Source organism: Heptranchias perlo, chromosome 43, assembly GCF_035084215.1.
Source record: "Heptranchias perlo isolate sHepPer1 chromosome 43, sHepPer1.hap1, whole genome shotgun sequence".
Taxonomy (NCBI): Eukaryota; Metazoa; Chordata; class Chondrichthyes; order Hexanchiformes; family Hexanchidae; genus Heptranchias; species Heptranchias perlo.
In genome coordinates, this window is record NC_090367.1 from 150,683 (window position 1) to 171,362 (window position 20,680).

General features: G+C 51.5%; 1 protein-coding gene across 3 annotated transcripts; it reads left to right on the plus strand.

Annotated features, from left to right (window-relative positions):
• The first annotated feature begins 974 nt into the window (after nt 1–974).
• rcor2 (REST corepressor 2) lies at nt 975–18,633 on the plus strand. Of its 3 annotated transcripts, XM_067975495.1 has the most exons (12): nt 975–1,100; nt 3,219–3,293; nt 6,618–6,698; nt 9,425–9,477; nt 9,735–9,896; nt 10,115–10,239; nt 10,707–10,779; nt 11,981–12,199; nt 13,426–13,503; nt 15,955–16,012; nt 16,566–16,822; nt 17,034–18,633. In XM_067975495.1, exons 1-12 carry the CDS (start codon nt 1,049–1,051, stop codon nt 17,358–17,360), a joined length of 1,560 nt encoding a protein of 519 aa, XP_067831596.1. In that variant the 5' UTR covers nt 975–1,048; the 3' UTR covers nt 17,361–18,633. The 3 variants fall into 3 exon arrangements, with proteins under 3 accessions (XP_067831596.1, XP_067831598.1, XP_067831597.1); XM_067975497.1 differs by lacking the exon at nt 16,566–16,822; XM_067975496.1 differs by lacking the exon at nt 3,219–3,293 and having other exon boundaries at nt 976–1,100.
• Nucleotides 18,634–20,680: the final 2,047 nt, after the last annotated feature.

Genomic DNA, 20,680 nt, shown 5'->3' on the forward strand with positions numbered 1-20,680 from the left:
TTTCCCCCCCCCCAATCCCTTTTCTCTCCCACGCCAGTGGCAGGGGCCACTGGAGAGGGATCAGGAGTGGGAACCCTGGCTGATTTTTTTTCTTTTTTCTTTCTATCTCTGAGACACGACGTGTGGTGAGTGTAACAGGCTCGGGAGGAACAGGTGACTTTGGACCGATGATTCCCAAAGCTCTCCCCCACTGGGGGTTTCCTCACCTCATCTCTGGGTCTGGTGGAGACTCATTGATAGAGATCGATTGCAGTGATTAGTCAACAACTCCATTATCATTGTATCGTGGGACTACCAGGATGGGAGAAGGTGAACTAGATGGACCTGGGTCTTATCTCGTCCAGCAATTCCAATGTTCTTCCCTAATCTAGTGAGACTAATTGATTGTAGTTCCCCTTACTATGGTTAAGGATTGCAGAGAGCTTGATAATTGTTTTACTTAGTTCTTGGAAGGATGTTTCCATCAATTATGCAGCAGCCATTTTCCGTCCCTTGGAATATACGGTCTGGATTGGCAAAGGGCCATTTGGCCCATTAGGTTCTCTCCAAACAAAGTCCACGAATGATTCTTTCATGATTTCCCCCCACCCTGATCGTTTGTTAATCCGCTTTAAGGATCATTTAAGTTCCTGCCCTTAACACACTGCCTGATTTTTTTTTTTTAACATCTTTCTAAGCCTCAATTCCCCTTTCTGGACAAGTATTGATCCATCTCTCCCTTTTAGGATGTCATTTGAACCTGAATCAACTAACTTGAGATCCAAGCAAGCCAATGTAGGATGGAACTTCCTGTCTGCACACCTTATGTCCTGTTATTGTGATTTATTGATCATTTTGTGGTCAACGTTTGCCATTGGGAAATGTTGACATACCAAAACTGAATGTAAATTGCTACGTCAACCCGTCACGGTGTAATTGCAGGCTCCGGCCACTAGGTGGGGCTGCGGAACGTAAATTATAAAAGAAACTTGGCAATTTACTAGTATTTTGTGAACTGTTAACTATATTCCAGTGACTTGTGTCTTGTCCTTTCGTCCCTTTAGACAGTATGATCCGGGTAGGATCCGATTACCAAGCTGTTGTACCAGAGTGTCACCCAGGTACGATTTCCATCTGTAAAGTTACGTTCCGGTGCGGTTAACTGGCCATGATAGCCTTGTTCTCGAGGTGCGCGCGACCCATGCTGTAGTGAGCAGCTTCTATGAAGAGGGAACTGCAATAAAGGAGCGACAACAGAGGCCACACTGAGGCAGATGGGTTTTAAGAGACATTTTGCATCGTACTGGGGACCGTTCCAGTTTGTCTGGCTTGTTGTTGCCCCTCTGGTGTAAGCTCGTCAGGCCAGATGATTGTCACAGCCGCCAGTGAGGGAGAAACAGGCTCCACGAGTTGTAAGTGGACAGGTACAAAAATAATTTAGAAGGCTAATGGAACGTTGGCCTTTATCTCGAGAGCTGGAATACAATGGGGTGGAAGTTATGTTACGGTTATATAAAGCTCTGGTTAGACCTCATCTGGAGACTGTGTTCAGTTCTGGGCACCGCGCCTTGGGAAGGATAGATTGGCCTTGGAGAGGGCGCAGCTCAGATTCACCAGAATGATACCGGGGCTAAAAGGGTTAAATTACGAGGACAGGTTGCATAGACTGGGCTTGTATTCCCTCGAGTCTAGAAGATTAAGGGGTGATCTAATTGAGGTGTTTAAGATGATTAAAGAATGTGATAGGACAGATAGAGAGAAACTATTTGCTCTGGTGGGGGGAGTCCAGAACAAGGGGGCAGAACCTTAAAATTAGAGCCAGGCCGTTCAGGGGTGATGTCAGGAAGCACTTCCTCACACAAAGGGGAGTGGGAACCTGGAACTCTCTCCCCCCAAAAAGCTGTTGAGGCTGGGGGTCAATTGGAAATTTAAAAACTGAGATTGATGGATTTTTGTTGGGTGAGGGGGATTAAGGGTTACGGAACCAAGGCGGGGTAAATGGAGTTAAGATACAGATCAGCCACGATCTAACTGAATCTCTGAACAGGCTCGAGGGGCTGAATGGCCTCCTCCTGTTCCTAAGTGTGGATTCAGTGCTTGCGAAAGCTGTGAAAATCTGGATCTCCAATGGTAACCGATCTCGGGTCGAAGAACACAGTCGTCCTGTGCAAAACGGTGTCACCACTTCTTCTCCACCTGCTCGCTCTCCCTGGCTGTGCGGGATGCTGAGTGCCAGTCACTCGCTGTCGCTCCCTCGGGAATCGTAGCCGCACACCCATGTCCCGTTATCCATCGGAACGTTGCAATGGAACGCCACAGTTTTCCCCCATCCAGCCGGAACCCTTTTTTGGGATTCTTTCCTCCCTTCTCTTCTTCCCCCCCCCCCCCCGCCCCTCGCCCCTCGCCCCTCGCCCCGAAGGCGCTGATTCATACTGAGGTGTGGTCGTGTAACGATTACATTACTAGGCTTGTAATCCAGAGGCCTCAACCGATAATCCAGAGAACCTTAGCTCAGGTCCCACTGTGGGCAGTTTGAGAATTTGAATCCAGTTACAAAAATAATCTGGAAATAAAAAGCTGGGCTCAGTATAAGAGCCCACGAAGCAGTCGGATTGTCGTAAAAGCTCCACTGGTTCACTAATGTCCTTCAGGGAAGGGAACCTGCCGCCCTTCCCCGGTAAAATATAATATCTAAATATTAAAAACCATCGGTCTGTACACACCTCCTGTCAGCGTTTTCTGTTATAAAGTCCTACTTGCAGACTTATAATGGGAGCTCCCTATGTAAACTTGTCACATTGTCATACCCTCCCCCCTCGGTGGGAGTGCTGCAGCACCACCTCAGGTGGGAGGGTGTAATGACAGCGTGACATGTTTACATAGGGAACTTCCATTATAAATATGTACTTGGGAATTTACAATGGAAATATAAAAATAAGAACAGAACAGATTACTTTAAAATGTGGTCTGAATTATGTCTCTGCTCCCTGGTCCAATTTTTCCCCCAATCTCTAACTCCATTTCACCCAAAGACTACATTTGGTCTTGACGTGAGATCGACATGTCATGTTTAACAAAACTTGCCAGGGCATTTGTCCCAGGACACACTCCATGTTTCCCAATGGACGGCATCCTCCCTGTCCTCTGCTGCTCTCTTGAGTACGTGTTGTCCTATATTTTCTATACATTTATATACTGTGAGCGTCTTGCTGCCTCAGACACCGTTGTGCCATTTTCAGAGTGTCTGGGAGAAGTCGCGAGGCGGCAGAACTGTAAAGAAAGTTCCAGAAACAGCAGTAGCGTGTCCGAGCGAGGTAAGGAAATCCTGCACCAATCTTAAAAAAAACATTTCAAACTCAAAACTGTCCTGAGAACATGAGAATTTTTCGGGACCGGGAACAACCATCGGGCGCGTCCCCCTTTTTTTGATCGATCGATTTTCCCCCCATAATCTCGTCCGATGCTCCTTGGCAGGAGTGCAGCACTGTTGAGGGCGCTGTCCGTCCGGCCAGAGGTTGACCATAGGCTCGTTCCGCCTGCTCAGGTGGACGTTACTATTGGAAGAAGAGCCAGAGTGTTCTCCTGGCGTCCAGGCCGACCTTCCTCTTTCAACCACCCAATGCCGATTAACTGGTTAGCTATCCTGCCGCGGGATCTTGCTGTGTGCAAAATGGCTACGTAAGAATCACTGAGCTTGCAAGAAGCTGAGAGATATAAGGTGCTATTTTGAAAGTTATTTTTACCCCTGCAATCCCCCTCTCCCCAGAAACACGTTGAACTGCCTCTTGAAACCATTTATACTGTTCACTTGGATGAACAAACAATTTCTGCCTGACTTTTCTCCTTCATTTGGATGCCCTACCCTCTGTGCCCCTTGGTGTTTTTACCACAGAAAGAACTTGCATTTCTACTGCGCTTTTCCCAACCTCAGTGCTTTACAGCCAATGAAGTACTTTTTTTTGAAGTGTAGTCACTGTTGAAATGTAGGAAACGCGGCAGCCAATTTGCGCACAGCAAGATCCCACAAACAGCAATGTGATAACGACCAGATGTTGGTTGAGGGATAAATATTGGCCCCAGGACACCGGGGAGAACTCCCCCTGCTCTTCTTCCAATAGTGGCCGCGGGATCTTTCTCGCCCACCTGAGAGGGACAGACGGGGCCTCGGTTTAACGTCTCATCTGACAGTGCAGTGCTCCCTCAGTACCGGCACCGGGAGTGTTGGCCTCGGTTTTTGTGCTGAAGTCTCTGGAGTGGGGGCTCGAACCCACAAACTTCTGACTCCGAGGCGAGAGAGACTCACGGAGCCACGGCCGACGCATTGTGCAATTAGGCTGGATATTCTGGGCCGGTTGCAAAGTTCAGTGAGCTCACCTTGCAGTCTCCTCCTGTAAGAATTTACACTTGGCTTCCTTCTCAATAATAAAATATACGGTGACGGTCATATGGTTAGTGTCGTGGTTACAGTGCTGGACTAGCAACCCTAGCACACCGAGTTGGGAAATGTTATTCAGTAACTCTGGTGATTTGTGGTTCAGGCATCAGAGAAATGACTGTGGAAACTGCCGGATTGTCCTAAAAACCCAACTGATTCATTAATGTCCACCAGGAAAGGGAACCTGTCGTCCTCTCCCCGGGCTGGGCCTCCACGTGACTTCAGTCGCACACCAATGCGGTTGACTCTTGATGTTCTCTGAAGTGGCTCGAGTTGATGAGCCCCCCCCAATATCACCCCCACATTCTGAAGTAAATATTGGGGTCAACTTTGCTGCTCGAAACCTCAGCGACCGTTACCCCCAGAACCCTGTTTTGCAGCAGTGCCCATTTGCCAAGCAAGTGCCCGTAGTTTGGCAAATGCCACTTGACCAGACACAGGCGTGGAATCTGGAAACTCCCAACTCATCCTCACCCCTTGGCCGGGTGGAGGGGGGGAGGACCCGTTCCTGCCCCTTGGCCGGGTGGGGGGGGCCCGTTCCCGCCCCTTGGCCGAGTGGGGGGGGCCCGTTCCCGCCCCTTGGCCGGGTGGAGTGGGGGGTGTCCCGTTCCCGCCCCGCTGATTAGTGAATGTGATTGGGCCGTGTTCCCGCAGCAACTGAACAGTGCCGATGAATGGGTTTTTTTACCAGGTTGGATGATGGGACCAAGTGTGGACGTCATGTTGCCACCGAAACCTTCAATGCTTGGATTTTAAGGCCTGATTTTTTACCCCCTCCTCCCCCCCCAAAAGATTTCTTGAACGCACCTTTAGGTCTTTCTGAAAAACAAACACCTGTTCTAAGAGTCTGTCATGTTATCTGAGGAGTGTGTATTAAGACTGTTTGGCCAATGCCCGATGCAGGGACATTCGCTCTCCAACAAGGCACACTGTGCCCCATCGCAAAACCTGCAGGGCACCACCCTCTACATGTAGTCAACGGCAGGACCACTAGATGGCCCTAGTGAGCTTTCTTAACATGGCCGACTGCCCCTTCAGCCAACCGAGCCACCCGGCACCAAGGCCTGATTGGCCGTGCAGTCCAGTTATACCGGCACCAGCTGTCCCGGTTCGCTCGGTGGTCGTTTGCCACGTGTGAGTGTCCATGGTGCGGGTGGGGGGGGCTATTCGACCGTGTCTGGAACGTCACAGCCGATCTGGCCCAGCGTGATTGGGAACCCTGGCTGATTTCCCCCTTTCCCCCCCCCCCCCCACCAAACCCAGCGGCACTGAGGCAAATTGTAGCGCCCCAGCTGAGATCAGCGGGGACAGGGCACCAGGGCATTTGTGGTCTGGGCGGCTGATACGACCTTCTAGTGGTGCGTTTACTGGTTGGGCCACCAGGGGAGCTCCGAGCCTGCGGTACGACCGTGTGTTCAGGGGTGATCCAGGTGGGGATTTGGCAAACGTCTCGCCACAGCCGCGGCGTTTCAGGCAGTGGGCAGCTCGCCTCCCCTTTTGTTCCTGGTTTTAAAACAACACAATATTTTATCTTGCCTCTCCTCTCCACACCCCCCAAAAAAAAAAAATCCCCACACAGATTCCTGAATAAGAGGCATTGCAGAATTAAAGAACAGATGCACAAATTTAAAAATAAATCGCACATCTGTGGAATTAGAATTTGTATATTCTAGCGAGAAAGGAGGAGTGAAAGGGGCTGATGTCATTGCCAGTTTCGAGCCCCTTTTCCTGGTGTGAGCAGATTCTAACGGTGTCGAGGCTCAGTGGCTTCAGAACGCGTGGGTCTCCGTGCCCGTGGGTCTCCGTGCCCGTGGGTCTCCGTGCCCGCGGGTCTCCGTGCGCGCGCCACGTGTCTGCTCTCATACAGCAGATATTGATTCTCTGAAGGACCCCCTGCAAATGTTGAGGTGGAACCCACCAAAAGTTTCTAAAAGACCGTGTCAGCTACCCAAAGGGTAACAGTGCTGTCATTGCAGAAATCTCTCATTATTAGTGTATATACACAACAACGTAAATAAACTGAGACGGAAAACTAGACTACAGAATTCTCGAGACACTGTGCTCAGAGCACTGGCAAAAATTTTATGACACTGTACCCCCCCACCCCCCCCCCCCTCCAAGTTTGAAACATGACTATGCAAATGAGTTTCCCCTTTGCAAAAAAAGATCTGATTCAAAACAGAGCTGTTGTTTGTGTTTTTAGACAGTGCGGTCCGTTTCAGTGAAAAGGACACAAAGGGCATGTTGGTCTGGTCTCCAAACCACAACATTTCGGATGCAAAACGTAAGTTTTGTTTAAGAATTGATAATCCAACTTGAGAGATCCAATAGATACACCAATCACAGGGAGAGAGAGCCAATAGATGTACCAATCACAGGGAGCGAGAGAGAGCCAATAGATGTACCAATCACAGGGAGCGAGAGCGCGCCAATAGATGTACCAATCACAGGGAGCGAGAGAGCGCCAATAGATGTACCAATCACAGGGAGCGAGAGAGCGCCAATAGATACACCAATCACAGGGAGAGAGAGCCAATAGATACACCAATCACAGGGAGAGAGCCAATAGATACACCAATCACAGGGAGAGAGAGCCAAGAGATACACCAATCACAGGGAGAGCTGAGATCCAAGAGATACACCAATCACAGGGAGAGCTGAGATCCAAGATATACACCAATCAGAGAGAGAGCTGAGATCCAAGAGATACACCAATCAGAGAGAGAGCTGAGATCCAATAGATACATCAGTCACGGAGAGAGAGCCAATAGATGCACCAATCACAGGGAGAGCTGAGATCCTGGCCAACGTTCAGCCAAGACCACCGAAACTAGATTAACCAATCATCCGTTTCATTGGTGTTTGTGGGATCTTGCTGAGCTTGCCTATATAACAGTAACTGCATTGTGCAAGAAGCACGCGGGGATTTGAGAGTTGTGGTCTGCTGCTGGTCAGCGCTGTTATCAGCCTCTGACGTTCCCTCTCTGTTTTCCCTGGTCTCGGTCATTCTGCTGATTGGCCCAGGATTGAATTTTGGCCACATTTCACACCTGTGATATTTTCTGCACACACCACCCCCTGCTTTCCTGCTGGCGTATAGTCCAGTGGATCGCAGGAGTGATCGGGTGCCTCACCTCAAGGGACCAAATCTGGTCATAGGTTATTCGGCTGTGGGAAGCATCACGCCAAGCCCAGACCTGTCCCCGCACTCGCGCTGTCCCCGCCCGACAGTGATCGGGATTGAAGATGCTCCCTGGTTAAACCCTTTTCCCTGTCCCCTCCGGGGGTTGGAGGCCAATTATAGTGCCCTAATTCTCACCCCAGTGGGGATTAGCTAACTCACCACAAGGGCGTGTGACCTCAGCACAGCAATGGATTGTGAGCTTACCAGCTCAGCTAGTGAGGGATCGGGAGCGCGTGACAAACTGTGCAGTTACTGCAGACTGTGTGACACATTACTTAGGTAGAATCATAGAGTGATAGAGCTCAGGAGGCGGCCATTCAGCCCATCTTTGAAAGGCCGTCCAATTAGTCCCAATCCCCTGCTCTTTCCCTGTAGGCCTGCAAATTTTTTCCCTTCATGTATTTATCCAATTCCCTTTTGAAAGTTACTATTGAATCTGCTTCCACCGCCCTTTCAGGCAGCACATTCCAGATCAGAACAACTCACTGTGTAAAAAAAAAACATTCTCCTCATCTCCCCTCTGGTTCTTTTGCCAATTACCTTAAATCTGTGTCCTCTGGTTACTGACCCTCCTGCCACTGGAAACGGTTTCTCCTTATTGAGTTCCTCAAGGCAGTGTCCTAGGCCCAACCATCTTCAGCTGCTTCATCAATGACCTTCCCTCCATCATAAGGTCAGAAATGGGGATGTTCGCTGATGATTGCACAGTGTTCAGTTCCATTCGCAACCCCTCAGATAATGAAGCAGTCCGAGCCTGCATGCAGCAAGACCTGGACAACATCCAGGCTTGGGCTCATAAGTGGCAAATAGCATTCACGCCAGACAAGTGCCAGGCAATGACCATCTCCAACAAGAGAGAGTCTAACCATCTCCCCTTGACATTCAACGGCATTACCATCGCCGAATCCCCCACCATCAACATCCTGGGGGTCGCCATTGACCAGAAACTTAACTGGACCAGCCATATAAATACTGTGGCTACAAGAGCAGGTCAGAGGCTGGGTATTCTGCGGCGAGTGACTCACCTCCTGACCCCCCAAAGCCTTTCCACCATCTACAAGGCACAAGTCAGGAGTGTGATGGAATACTCTCCACTTGCCTGGATGAGTGCAGCTCCAACAACACTCAAGAAGCTCGACACCGTCCAAGATAAAGCAGCCCACTTGATTGGCACCCCATCCACCACCCTAAACATTCACTCCCTTCACCACCGGCGCACAGTGGCTGCAGTGTGTACCATCCACAGGATGCACTGCAGCAACTCGCCAAGGCTTCTTCGACAGCACCTCCCAAACCCGCGACCTCTACAACCTAGAAGGACAAGGTCATCAGGCACATGGGAACAACACCACCTGCACGTTCCCCTCCAAGTCACACACCATCCCGACTTGGAAATATATCGCCGTTCCTTCATCGTCGCTGGGTCAAAATCTTGGAACTCCCTTCCTAACAGCACTGTGGGAGAACCGTCACCACACGGACTGCAGCGGTTCAAGAAGGCGGCTCACCACCACCTTCTCAAGGGCAATTAGGGATGGGCAATAAATGCCGGCCTCGCCATCGATGCCCACATCCCGTGAACCAATACAAAAAAACTATCAAAATCCCTCATAATTTTGAACACCTCTATTAAATCTCCCCTTAACCTTCTCGGCTCTAAGGAGAATAGTCCCAGCTTTTCCAGTCTCTCCACATAACTGAAGTTCCTCATCCCTGGGACCATTCTGGTAAATCTCCTTTGCACCCTCTGTGAGATATCTGTGACCGAGTTATTAAGGAACACCTCCAATTTGAAACTCTTTTCTAATTCTGCATCTCTCTTTCAGTTGATGAGTATATCGCCATGGCCAAGGAGAAGCATGGATACAACATAGAGCAGGTAGGTCGAGGGTTCATGGTGAGTTACAGGCTGGCATCAGATCGGGGGGGGTTTATATAGAATAACAGATACCCAACAGTGAGTTACAGGGTGGGGAAGGGGAGACGGGGGTGGGGTGGGGAAGGGAAGGGGAGACGGGGGGGGTGGGGAAGGGGAGACGGGGGGGTTGGGCGGCGGGGGTGGGGAGACGGGGCGCGGGGGTGGGGAGGGGAGACGGGCACAGGGGTCTCGGAGCTAATCTTTTTCTTTCCCCCCAGGCGTTGGGAATGCTGTTGTGGCACAAACACGATGTTGACAAGTCACTCGCTGACCTGGCCAACTTCACACCTTTCCCGGACGAGTGGACTGTCGAGGACAAGGTGCTGTTCGAGCAGGCCTTCAGTTTCCACGGGAAAAGCTTCCAGCGCATCCAACAGATGGTGAGATTTCCCACGGCCAGCGCCCTCTCGCTCGAGCAATGCTGCAGTTGCGTCCTGCATGGACGGGGCAGGAATCTTTTGTTCTCTTTCCTTCAAAAAGGAGCTGCACAGATACCTGGTTGGGAATGGGGGTGCGGGGGGGAGGTGTTTGATGGATGATTGCTGGCGAGTAATTCAGTCTGTGTGTGATGTGATTCACCTCCTCCCTTGCTCGGCAGTTACCGGACAAGCTGATCTCCAGCCTGGTGAAATACTATTACTCCTGGAAGAAGACTCGGACTCGAACCAGCGTCATGGATCGACAGGCTCGGAAGCTGGTGCACAAGAAGGAGCGGGAGGACAGGTCTGTGGGTTGTCCTTGCTCCCTCCTCCCCTCTCTTCCCCTCCCCTCTCTTTCCCCCCCCCTGCCATTTCCAATCCCCACCCTCTGGGTCCTTGGGAACACCCTGTAGGAACCCTGACCATTCATCACGCGTGAGCTCAGGCGTGGTGTCGTCGGGCTATTTGACTGCAGGAGGCATCACAGCCCATCCTGATCCTGCCCTCACGCGACACATACCCAGAGTTTCTGCCCCTCCCCCAGTGCGGAAGTCGAACCTGAGACCCTCTGCTCGCACCTATCCAATCTATTCCTAAACTGAGCTCGATAAATAAATACGTTTTAGGGAGAGGGGGACGTGAGCCTCCGGACACTGATCCCGGACCGAGTGGCCGGAGTCCCCTTGTTGCCAAGGGAGAGTCTGGAGCCGTTCCAGTCCCTGCTCTGTGTCTTATTTTTCGCCCCTTTTCATTTGGTTTTGTGTCTTGCAGTAACGATGAGACGGAGGAGGTGACGGTGCAGATAGCGGACGACAGCGATTACGAGCCTGATGTCAAGAGGGAGGTAGGTCTTTGCTCTGCGTCCCGATCCCCCTCTAGGCCAGCCCACGGACACTGGATTGTACCCTGTGCCAGGTTGAGTCGAGGTCTGAAGCCAGCTTCAGGAGGTGGCAATGCCTTTAGATTGTCCAACATTCTCAAAAGGACCGTTAATCTCTTTCCTCAGTTGTAGGGTTCACCTTCAGTTGTGGCTCTAATTGATACATATTTTATCTTCTGGAATCTTCTCCCCTCCTGCATGAGTTTTGATTCACGGACAGCGCTCGGTAACTTTCCCAAGTGGCCATTCAGCCCCTCGAGCCTGTTCCGCCATTCAATCAGATCATGGCTGATCTGTATCTTAACCCCATTTACCCGCCTTGGTTCTGTAACCCTTAATCCCCCTCACCCAATAAAAATCCATCAATCTCAGTGTCGAAATTTCCAGTTGACCCCCAGCCTCAACAGCTTTTTGGGGGAGAGAGTTCCAGATTTCCACTCCCCTTTGTGTGATGAAGTGCTTCCTGACATCACCCCTGAACGGCCTGGCTCTAATTTTAAGGTTCTGCCCCCTTGTTCTGGACTCCCCCCACCAGAGGAAATAGTTTCTCTCTATCGACCCTATCAAATCCTTTAATCATCTTAAACCCCTCGATTAGATCACCCCTTAATCTTCTACACTCGAGGGAATACAAGCCCGGTCTCTGCAACCTGTCCTCGTAATTTATCCCTTTTAGCCCCGGTATCATCCTGGTGAATCTGCACTGCACCCGCTCCAAGGCTAATCTATCCTTCCCGAGGCGCGGTGCCCAGAACTGAACGCAGTGTCTCCAGGTTTGGTCTAACCAGAGCTTTATATAAACCGTAACATAACTTCCACCCCATTTTGTATTCCCTCGAGATCAAGGCCAATATCCCATTTGCCTTCTTAATTATTTTTTTTTACCTGTCCACTAGCTTTTAGCGGTTTCTGTACGTGGACCCCTCAACCTTTCTGCTCCTCCACAGTTCCTAGTTTCTCACCGTTTAGGGGTGGGCGGGGGGGGCAGTAACCAATTGGAGGGGTTTTGGAAACTACCGCAAAGGATATTACGCGGTCTCACCAGCAACGCCCACATCCCGAGAGGGAATAAAGATTAAAAAATACAGAGTGAGGGAGGAGTATTTAAAAGGAGGAGGGGACTTTAACACAAAGAATTGAATCTCTCTTTCCGATTCTCCCCCAGCGCCCTGGAGAACAGAAACCAACAAACGGCAAATCCATGGCAGTGAAGCGAGAGTCACAGAGTGTTCAGTATCGGCACCACCCACCTCGCTCAAAGCGGAGACCTCCCAAGGACATGTACCTGAGCCAGGAGGAGGTGGCTGGTGTCTCCGCTAACCCCAACGCTGCCAGCATCTCCCTCCGACAGCTGGACTCGCAGCTCATCTCCATCAAACGCCAGGTGATAGGCGTGGAAGATCCAAGACCCGGCCGGTGGGAGGAGGCTAGCAATATAAGACTTATTTTGGGAACCGCTATCTCCATTGATTTAAACCCTGGGCTTCCACTCATGGGCCGGGTTCAGATCCTGGCCCAATCTGAATGTTCAGGGTCTGATGTGGAATGAGTTTGAGAATTCTCTCCCCCCAGTTCCTGGTACAAGGCTGACAATTATTTGGTGCTAAATTTGGTAATTTGATTCAGTTTGGGCAGTCTAGAGGGAGCTTTACTCTGTATCTAACCCGTGCTGTACCTGCCCTGGGAGTGTTTGATGGGACAGTGTAGAGGGAGCTTTACTCTGTATCTAACCTGTGCTGTACCTGCCCTGGGAGTGTTTGATGGGACAGTGTAGAGGGAGCTTTACTCTGTATCTAACCCGTGCTGTACCTGCCCTGGGAGTGTTTGATGGGACAGTGTAGAGGGAGCTTTACTCTGTATCTAACCTGTGCTGTACCTGCCCTGGGAGTGTTTGATGGGACAGTGTAGAGGGAGCTTTACTCTGTATCTAACCTGTGCTGTACCTGCCCTGGGAGTGTTTGATGGGACAGTGTAGAGGGAGCTTTACTCTGTATCTAACCCGTGCTGTACCTGCCCTGGGAGTGTTTGATGGGACAGTGTAGAGGGAGCTTTACTCTGTATCTAACCCTGTACCTGCCCTGGGAGTGTTTGATGGGACAGTGCAGAGGGAGCTTTACTCTGTATCTAACCCATGCTGTGCCTGCCCTGGGAGTGCTTGATGGGACAGTGTAGAGGGAGCTTTACTCTGTAATTAACCCTGTACCTGCCCTGGGAGTGTTTGATGGGACAGTGTTGAGGGAGCTTTACTCTGTATGTAACCCGTGCTGTACCTGCCTTGGGAGTGCTTGATGGGACAGTGTAGAGTGAGCTTTACTCTGTATCTAACCCATGCTGTGCCTGCCCTGGGAGTGCTTGATGGGACAGTGTAGAGGGAGCTTTACTCTGTAATTAACCCTGTACCTGCCCTGGGAGTGTTTGATGGGACAGTGTAGAGGGAGCTTTACTCTGTATCTAACCCTGTACCTGCCCTGGGAGTGTTTGATGGATAAAGGAGGCAATTGGATGATGTTCTGGGGAGGGATATGGTGAGAACCGTATAGCTGGGCTTGATTTCTGAAAGGTGTTTGAATTAACGCTGAAGATGTAATTTTGTTTCCCTCCCGCACACAGGTGCAGACCGTAAAACAGATAAACAGCTCCCTGAAACAGACTCTGGACGGGGGGATTGACAAACTTCGACCACCAGAGGTATGTGGGTGAGGCAGCTGAACCCCCACTTCCGTCATTGCATTGCCTTTACCTCCCAATACTTCATTTATAAAGTGATACTGTGTCGGTGTTTGTAGTGACTGTTCTGTAGGGAGCAGTTTGTGTGTCAGCCGCGGCCTGTTAATCGGGTTTTAGGTGGTGTTGCCCGAGGGAGGGATTGTTATCCCGGGATATGGGGAAAACTGCCTGCTCCTCTTCCAATATTGCCGCAGATTCTTCAACATTCACCAGAATAGATCTCATACAGTCAGAGAAATTACAGCACGGAAACAGGCCATTTGGCCCATCCCGCCCATGCTGGTGTTTATCCTGCACACGAGCAGTATCCTAATCCCATGAACCTGCCCTGTTCCCCTATCCCGTTATCCCCCTTTCCTTCGACCCCCTATTGTTCAATGCTGACACGGTCTCTGCTTCAGTCACTAACTCTGTACATTCCACAGCCTCACAATCCTCTGCAAAAAAAAAAGGGTTTCTCCCGTTCATTTCCATTTAATCTGATGTCGATGTCCCCTCGTTCTAGACCCCTCAATCACTGGAAACTCTCTCTTTCGATCTGGCTTCAGTCAGTGGGCTGTACTACAGTGACCTCAGTGCCCTTTGACTAGGGGAGGGATAAAACCGGGCACGTTTCCCACTCCTGATCGCCGTCCAGGGACTCCTGGGTGCCTGACCCCGGTGTGCCTGCGCGCCTGGTGTGTGTGCGTGTGGAGACAGGGCTGTGGTCGCTTCCAATGGTGGGTAATTCTTATCCTTTTAATAACAGATTCATGGAAGCTAGAGGCAGTAATAATCTGACAATTAACTACATTTATTATTGTTTCAAAACATTCATCTTAAGACCACATTCCGAGCAGTTCACGCAGTCGCCTGTAAAGAATTCCCCCGGAATCGTGAGCAGTTAACTACTCAGGCCGTTCACAGTACCTCTCCTTGAAGGTAGTGAAAGTTCCTGACTGAGTAAAGCTTTGAAACCTCTTTCATATCATTTTGTTTTATTCGTTCATGGGATGTGGGCGTCGCTGGCGAGGCCGGCATTTATTGCCCATCCCTAATTGCCCTTGAGAAGGTGGTGGTGAGCCGCCTTCTTGTCCGTGTGATGAAGGTTCGCCCAACCCTTAGGTCATTTAACAGATTGCTGAATAGACGACCATAGGGACTTCTCCTTATCAATATCCTGTTGCATTGTCTAAAGCTATCATCCTTTTCCAGTGTTATCTCAGTCACCTTTGCTTCCTGAACTTTAGTGGTCATTGTGATCAAAAGACAGGATCTGTAAGCACACAGTTTAAACCAATTCTGATCTACTCGTATTTAACCACAATAAAAAGAGAAAGGGCTCCCATTTATACAGTGCCTTTCACCACCTCAGGACGTCCCAAAGTGCTTTACAACCAATGAAGTACTTTTTGAAGTGTAGCCACTGATGTAATGTAGGAAATGCGGCAGCCAATTTGCACACAGCAAGATCCCACAAACAGCAATGAGATAATCTGTTTTAGTGATGTTGGTTGAGGGATAAATATTGGCCCCAGGACACGGGGAGAACTCCCCCTGCTCTTCTTCCAATAGTGGCCATGGGATCTTTTACATCCATCAGAGGGGGCAGACGGGGCCTCGGTTTAACGTCTCGTCTGAAAGACGGCATCTCCCACAGTGCAGCACTCCCTCAGTACTGACCCTCCGACAGTGCGGCGCTCCCTCAGCACTGACCCTCCGACGGTGCGGCGCTCCCTCAGCACTGACCCTCCGACGGTGCGGCGCTCCCTCAGCACTGACCCTCCGACGGTGCGGCGCTCCCTCAGCACTGACCCTCCGACGGTGCGGCGCTCCCTCAGCACTGACCCTCCGACGGTGCGGCGCTCCCTCAGCACTGACCCTCCGACGGTGCGGCGCTCCCTCAGCACTGACCCTCCGACGGTGCGGCGCTCCCTCAGCACTGACCCTCCGACGGTGCGGCGCTCCCTCAGCACTGACCCTCCGACGGTGCGGCGCTCCCTCAGCACTGACCCTCCGACGGTGCGGCGCTCCCTCAGCACTGACCCTCCGACGGTGCGGCGCTCCCTCAGCACTGACCCTCCGACGGTGCGGCGCTCCCTCAGCACTGACCCTCCGACGGTGCGGCGCTCCCTCAGCACTGACCCTCCGACGGTGCGGCGCTCCCTCAGCACCGACCCTCCGACAGTGCGGCGCTCCCTCAGCACCGACCCTCCGACAGTGCGGCGCTCCCTCAGCACTGGCACCGGGAGTGTCGGCCTGGATTATGGACTCAAGTTTCTGGAGTGGGGGCTCGAACCCATGACCTTCTGACCCGGAGACGAGAGTCTCGACTGAGCTGAGGTGGCTCTTTGTTGGGAACAGGTGCCATCTGCAGGTGTTCATTTTTAAATATACTTCGTGTTGTAATTCTCTCCTTCTCTGTCTCCACAGTCCAATCCGAAGCTCAACTCTCGATGGACGACCGAGGAGCAGCTCTTGGCCGTTCAAGGTATCCCCACCTCTTACTGAACACTGCAGGCCCTCCCTCCCTCCCTCCCTCCCTCCCTCCCTCCCTCCCTTCTCCATTTAGATTGCGAGCATGATATTCGAGTTGCACCTCCTACTTTCTGCAGGGACGCCCCTGACCCACGGGCTTGGTCTGAGACGGTTCATGTACCAGATGGTGCTTGAGTTGACTGATAGTGATCAGAAAGATTGTCAGTGTTTTAATCTCTCTTCTCCACCCGATTCCACTTAATTCCTGATCGGAGTTGTGTTGATTGTAGTAAAGTTGGACGGAGGCAGTGGGGAGGGGGGGGGTGGGGGTGAAACTCGAGCAGTGGGGGAGTCAGCGGTATCTTTGGACCCGCCCCCCCCCAGCAGTGTGTGTACCTGACCTTCAGTAACCGAGAGGGCGGGGGGTGGGGTCATCCCATTGCCAGTGCAGTAGCTGCGAGCAGAAACACACTCTGTATTGGATAGGACATTGGACGACGGGATTTTCTCCAATCCCCCCACCCCCTCCCAAAGAACAAAAAACCCCAAAATGTTTCTATGTTCAGGAATCCGTAAATATGGGAGGAATTTCCAGGCCATCGCGGAAGTGATCGGGAACAAGACGTTGGCCCAGGTGAAGACTTTCTTCATCAGTTACCGGCGGCGTTTCAACCTGGAAGAGATCCTGCAGGAGTGGGAGGCAGAGCAGGAAGTGCAGGGAAATTCTGGGAGCCTCTCGGGACTGGATGATGGCAGTGGCTCCAACCCATCGCTAGCCAGCAGCGAGGAGGAAGAGGAGGAGGAGGAGGAGGAAGAGGCGGAGGTAATTTGAATTACACAGTGGCCTGGTAGACAACCAGGAAAGCTATAAGTTGCATTTGGGAAAAGTCAGGCAGGTCGATGGTTGGGAGTTCAGTTCTCCGTCAGTTTTAGGTGGGGGGAGGGTTGTGATGATGCGTTTGTATCCAATGATTTAACCCACCTTCCCCACCCCCCCTTCCCCCCCCCCCCCCCCCCCCATGCTCTTTCTCTAGGTCCAAGTGACGTCTGTCTCCGCTGCCCCGGCTCCGCCCGCGACCCCAGTGACCCCGGCGACCCTCTCCCAGCCGCCGCCCCTGCTCCGGCCGACGCTTCCGGCAGCCCCGGCTCTCCACCGGCAGCCCCCGCCACTGCAGCAAGGCCGCTTCCTCCAGTCCCGGCCTCCACTCAACCAGCCGCCCCCTCCGCTGATCCGGCCAGCGGGGGCGGCCCCCTCCGGACCCCGGCCCAGCCTGCGGCCCATCCTGCCGTCGGTCAGCCAGCAGCACCTGCCGTCGCTCATTGGGATCCAGCTTGACTCGCCGACATCCTCTGCACACTGAGCTACGGCCGGCCCAAGACCAAGACCGCCAGCATCGTAGCTACGACCGGCCCAAGACCAAGACCGCCAGCATCGTAGCTACGACCGGCCCAAGACCGCCACAATCGTAGCTACGACCGGCCCAAGACCAAGACCGCCAGCATCGTAGCTACGACCGGCCGAAGACAGAACTGAGTTTTAACGCTATTTTTTTCTCCACTAATTTTAAAGCTTTAGTTTTAAAAAAAAAATGAGTTTTAACTTTTTAACGGTGCTTTGTTAACAGGCAGGAGATTTCCCCTCCGCCGAAACTCTGACCTCTGACCCCTGGCTCCAGGCCTCCCTTCTCTGTAACACTACAAAGCAGCAATCGCTCCTGGCCCCAACACGAGCGGCCATTTTCAGTTTGTTAACTTGGGCCGACCCACGATCGCGTATCGGCCGCGTCAGGAAACTGGATCGTCACGGCCTGCGGGTCCCCCGGGTGACGCCGCCCTCTCCAACAAGCTCAACGTGGCTTTGGTTTCAGTAGCAACTATTCAGAGCCTGCACTTCCCTCCAATCCACCCCTTTTTTCCCCTCTCTCTCTCTCTCTCTCCCCTCTCCCTCCTCCTCTTCCTTCCTCCTCCAGGTTACATCTGGACGGTCCCTGGACCCCCCCTCAGGGAGGGACCAGCTCTGTGACCGCCCCCCTGACCAGTTGTATGGGTCGGGTGGGTGAAGGATAAAAATACAGAAATAAAAGGGGAAAATTATTATTACCCTCATGAAACTTGAAAAAGGCACCTTGTGTTGGTTGAACGTGTGTCCAGCATGGGTAAATTGTCCATGACTGTCCTGCCTGACCACAGGACTGTGTATGAAGGAGGATCATTACTGAGTTAAGGAATTGAGGGAGGAGGGTGGAGGGTCAGGGTGGGTTATTACCAGACGGTTTACTCGAGCAGTGTGGAGTTATTCTTGTTGAATACTCCCGTACCGTGTACAAAGCGTGAGGCAGTGAAGATGATGCAGGCGCTCTCCTTCAGAAAGACCCTCACTTTATTTGGGGGCGGCCGGAGGAGGGCCATTAGCTGATTCCGGCCTGCGGACCGAGCCCTGCTCGCGTTGCCTGCAAACAATGACCTCCCTTTGGGCCGAGACTCGGTCCAGAGGAGGATCAGAAGCTGCTCTTTATTTTACTTGAGTTTTTTTTTTAAAAGTAAGAAAATTAATTTTTTTAATAAAAGAAAAATAACTGGAATGTTCTGCTGGAATTGTGGGTAGTGGTGAGCATCAGCGAATAGGGAGGAAGATTGGGGATGAGGGGAGGGATTGTGAGGGGTAATGAAAGTTGGGGTGAAGTGAATAGGTGGGGGGGGTTTATACTCCATGATTAAGGTTTACCCGAGTGATGTGGAGTTATTACAGAATCATAGAATGATATAGCTCAGAAGGAGGCCATTCGGCCCATCATGCCTGTGCTGCCTCTTTGAAAGAGCTATCCCATTAGTCCCACTCTCCTGCTCTTTCCCCATAGCCCTGCAAATGTTTCCTCTTCGAGTGTTTATCCAATTCCCTTTTAAAAGTTATTATTGAATCTGCTTCCACCGCCCTTTCAGGCAGCGAATTCCAGATCATCACAACTTGCTGTGTAAAAAAAATTCCCCTCTGGTTCTTTTGCCAATTACCTTAAATCTGTGTCCTCTGGTTACCGACCCTCCTGCCGCTGGAAACAGTTTCCCCTTTAATGGGACCGTAGCACGAGCAAAGCAGTGGAATTTGAGAGAGATTCTGTCCTGTTCCGTTTCCTCGTCTTGCTGCAGTTTGAGCTGTTACCACAATGAGCTTCACTGCTGCGAGTGCAGCAATTGTTTTATTTTTCTTTGAAGAATGGCACAGATTTCAGATACCAAATGGCCTGGAAAAGAGAGAGTTTGAGCACATCTTACAAATAATCCCCCTCTCCAGATGTTGGCTTGAGCTGAGCTGCTCCCACAAGCGATGACCGCTCTCTGAGATTGTCTCCCAGTTGGCCATTCTCCATCTCTGAGCGCAGATTGTGATTGAACCACAGTTGAGAGCCACATCCAGTGCAGGTGGCTGTATAATGATCAGGAGGGTATATTGGCCCCATTCATTTTCTTCTTCTCTAAATTGTTACCAATGATAAAGACCCGTAAAGTTGCCCCCCCCCCCACTGCAGCATCCAATTGGTTGTTAAACCGGATCCAGCGTTTTCTCTGGGAATCCGTCCCATGTGTCGATCCATCTCTGTGAAGAATATTCGTCGTAAACTTTCTTTTTACTAAAATAGAAAGAGCCTGCTTTTATATCGCGCCTCAGGACGTTCCAAGGTGCTTCACAGCCAATGAAATCCTTTTGAAGTGTAGTCACTGTTGTAATGTAGGAAACACGGCAGCCAATTTGTGCACAGCAAGATCCCACAAACAGCAGTGAGATAAATGACCAGATCATCTGTTTTTAGTGATGTTGGTTGAGGGGTTGATTGGCCCCAGGACACCGGGGAGAACTCAAACTTGTAGCCGTTCTCCCCCTCGTGTGACAGTGCTGTACATCCTGACACTGCCCAAAGAAGGCATTTAGAGTTGGTGGGACCCTGGCTTCCCCAGTGCCCCCTCCCATCCACAAAGAATAGCTAACTAAACCTCAGATTGGGTGTGACGGGATAATAGATGTGTGAATCTAATGGTGGGTTGTGATGTCCCTTCTTCCGCTGCCCAGACTGGTTTTGCTGCACCGCCGGGCGGGATCAGTAATCCCGTAACTGCCCTTAAGTTCTAGTTAATATGCAGCTACGCTGTGTAGATCCAGGTTTAAGCCCTCGTCTGCGCTGTTACCTTATTCCAATGGAGGCGACAGCAGGGGTCTACACATGGCATCAAGTTAAGTGGAAAATCATCTAGGGCTCCCATCTCCTGATTGTGTGTTTGGCTGTTGGGTGTGGGCGAGATTTGGCTTGGCTCTGATGCCTTCCACAGTCTAATAGCCTCGGCCGAGTTAGATATTTTCACCAATGTCCAGCCGGTCACTAAGGCAGCAATTGACAGCCGGAGCCCTCGCCTGGGAGCTCTGAATCCATTTGCAAGGATACAACTGCTAGCCATGGCTGAGATCAGCTCGGCACAAACCAGAGATGACACCTGGGGCCTTCCTGGCACAGAGCAGCTGATCTACTGCAGGAACGTCAGGGTGGTCCGTCACACTCTCTCGGTTATTGCTTGCCACTTACTCAACCCACCTTGCCCTCACTGAGGAGGGTCAGGGGTCACTCTCCAGCCCTTTGGGTTTCTCTGCTCTTGGTGATCTGGTTTAGTGGTGGTAAGGGAGGGGAACACATGG

Coding starts and splice junctions, on each gene's coding strand:
- rcor2 (XM_067975495.1), top strand. CDS start 1,049: ATGATCCGGGTAGGATCCGATTACCAAGCTGTTGTACCAGAGTGTCAC. Junction 10,240..10,706: donor AAGAAGGAGCGGGAGGACAG/GTCTGTGGGTTG, acceptor TGTGTCTTGCAG/TAACGATGAGACGGAGGAGG. Junction 13,504..15,954: donor ACAAACTTCGACCACCAGAG/GTATGTGGGTGA, acceptor CTGTCTCCACAG/TCCAATCCGAAGCTCAACTC.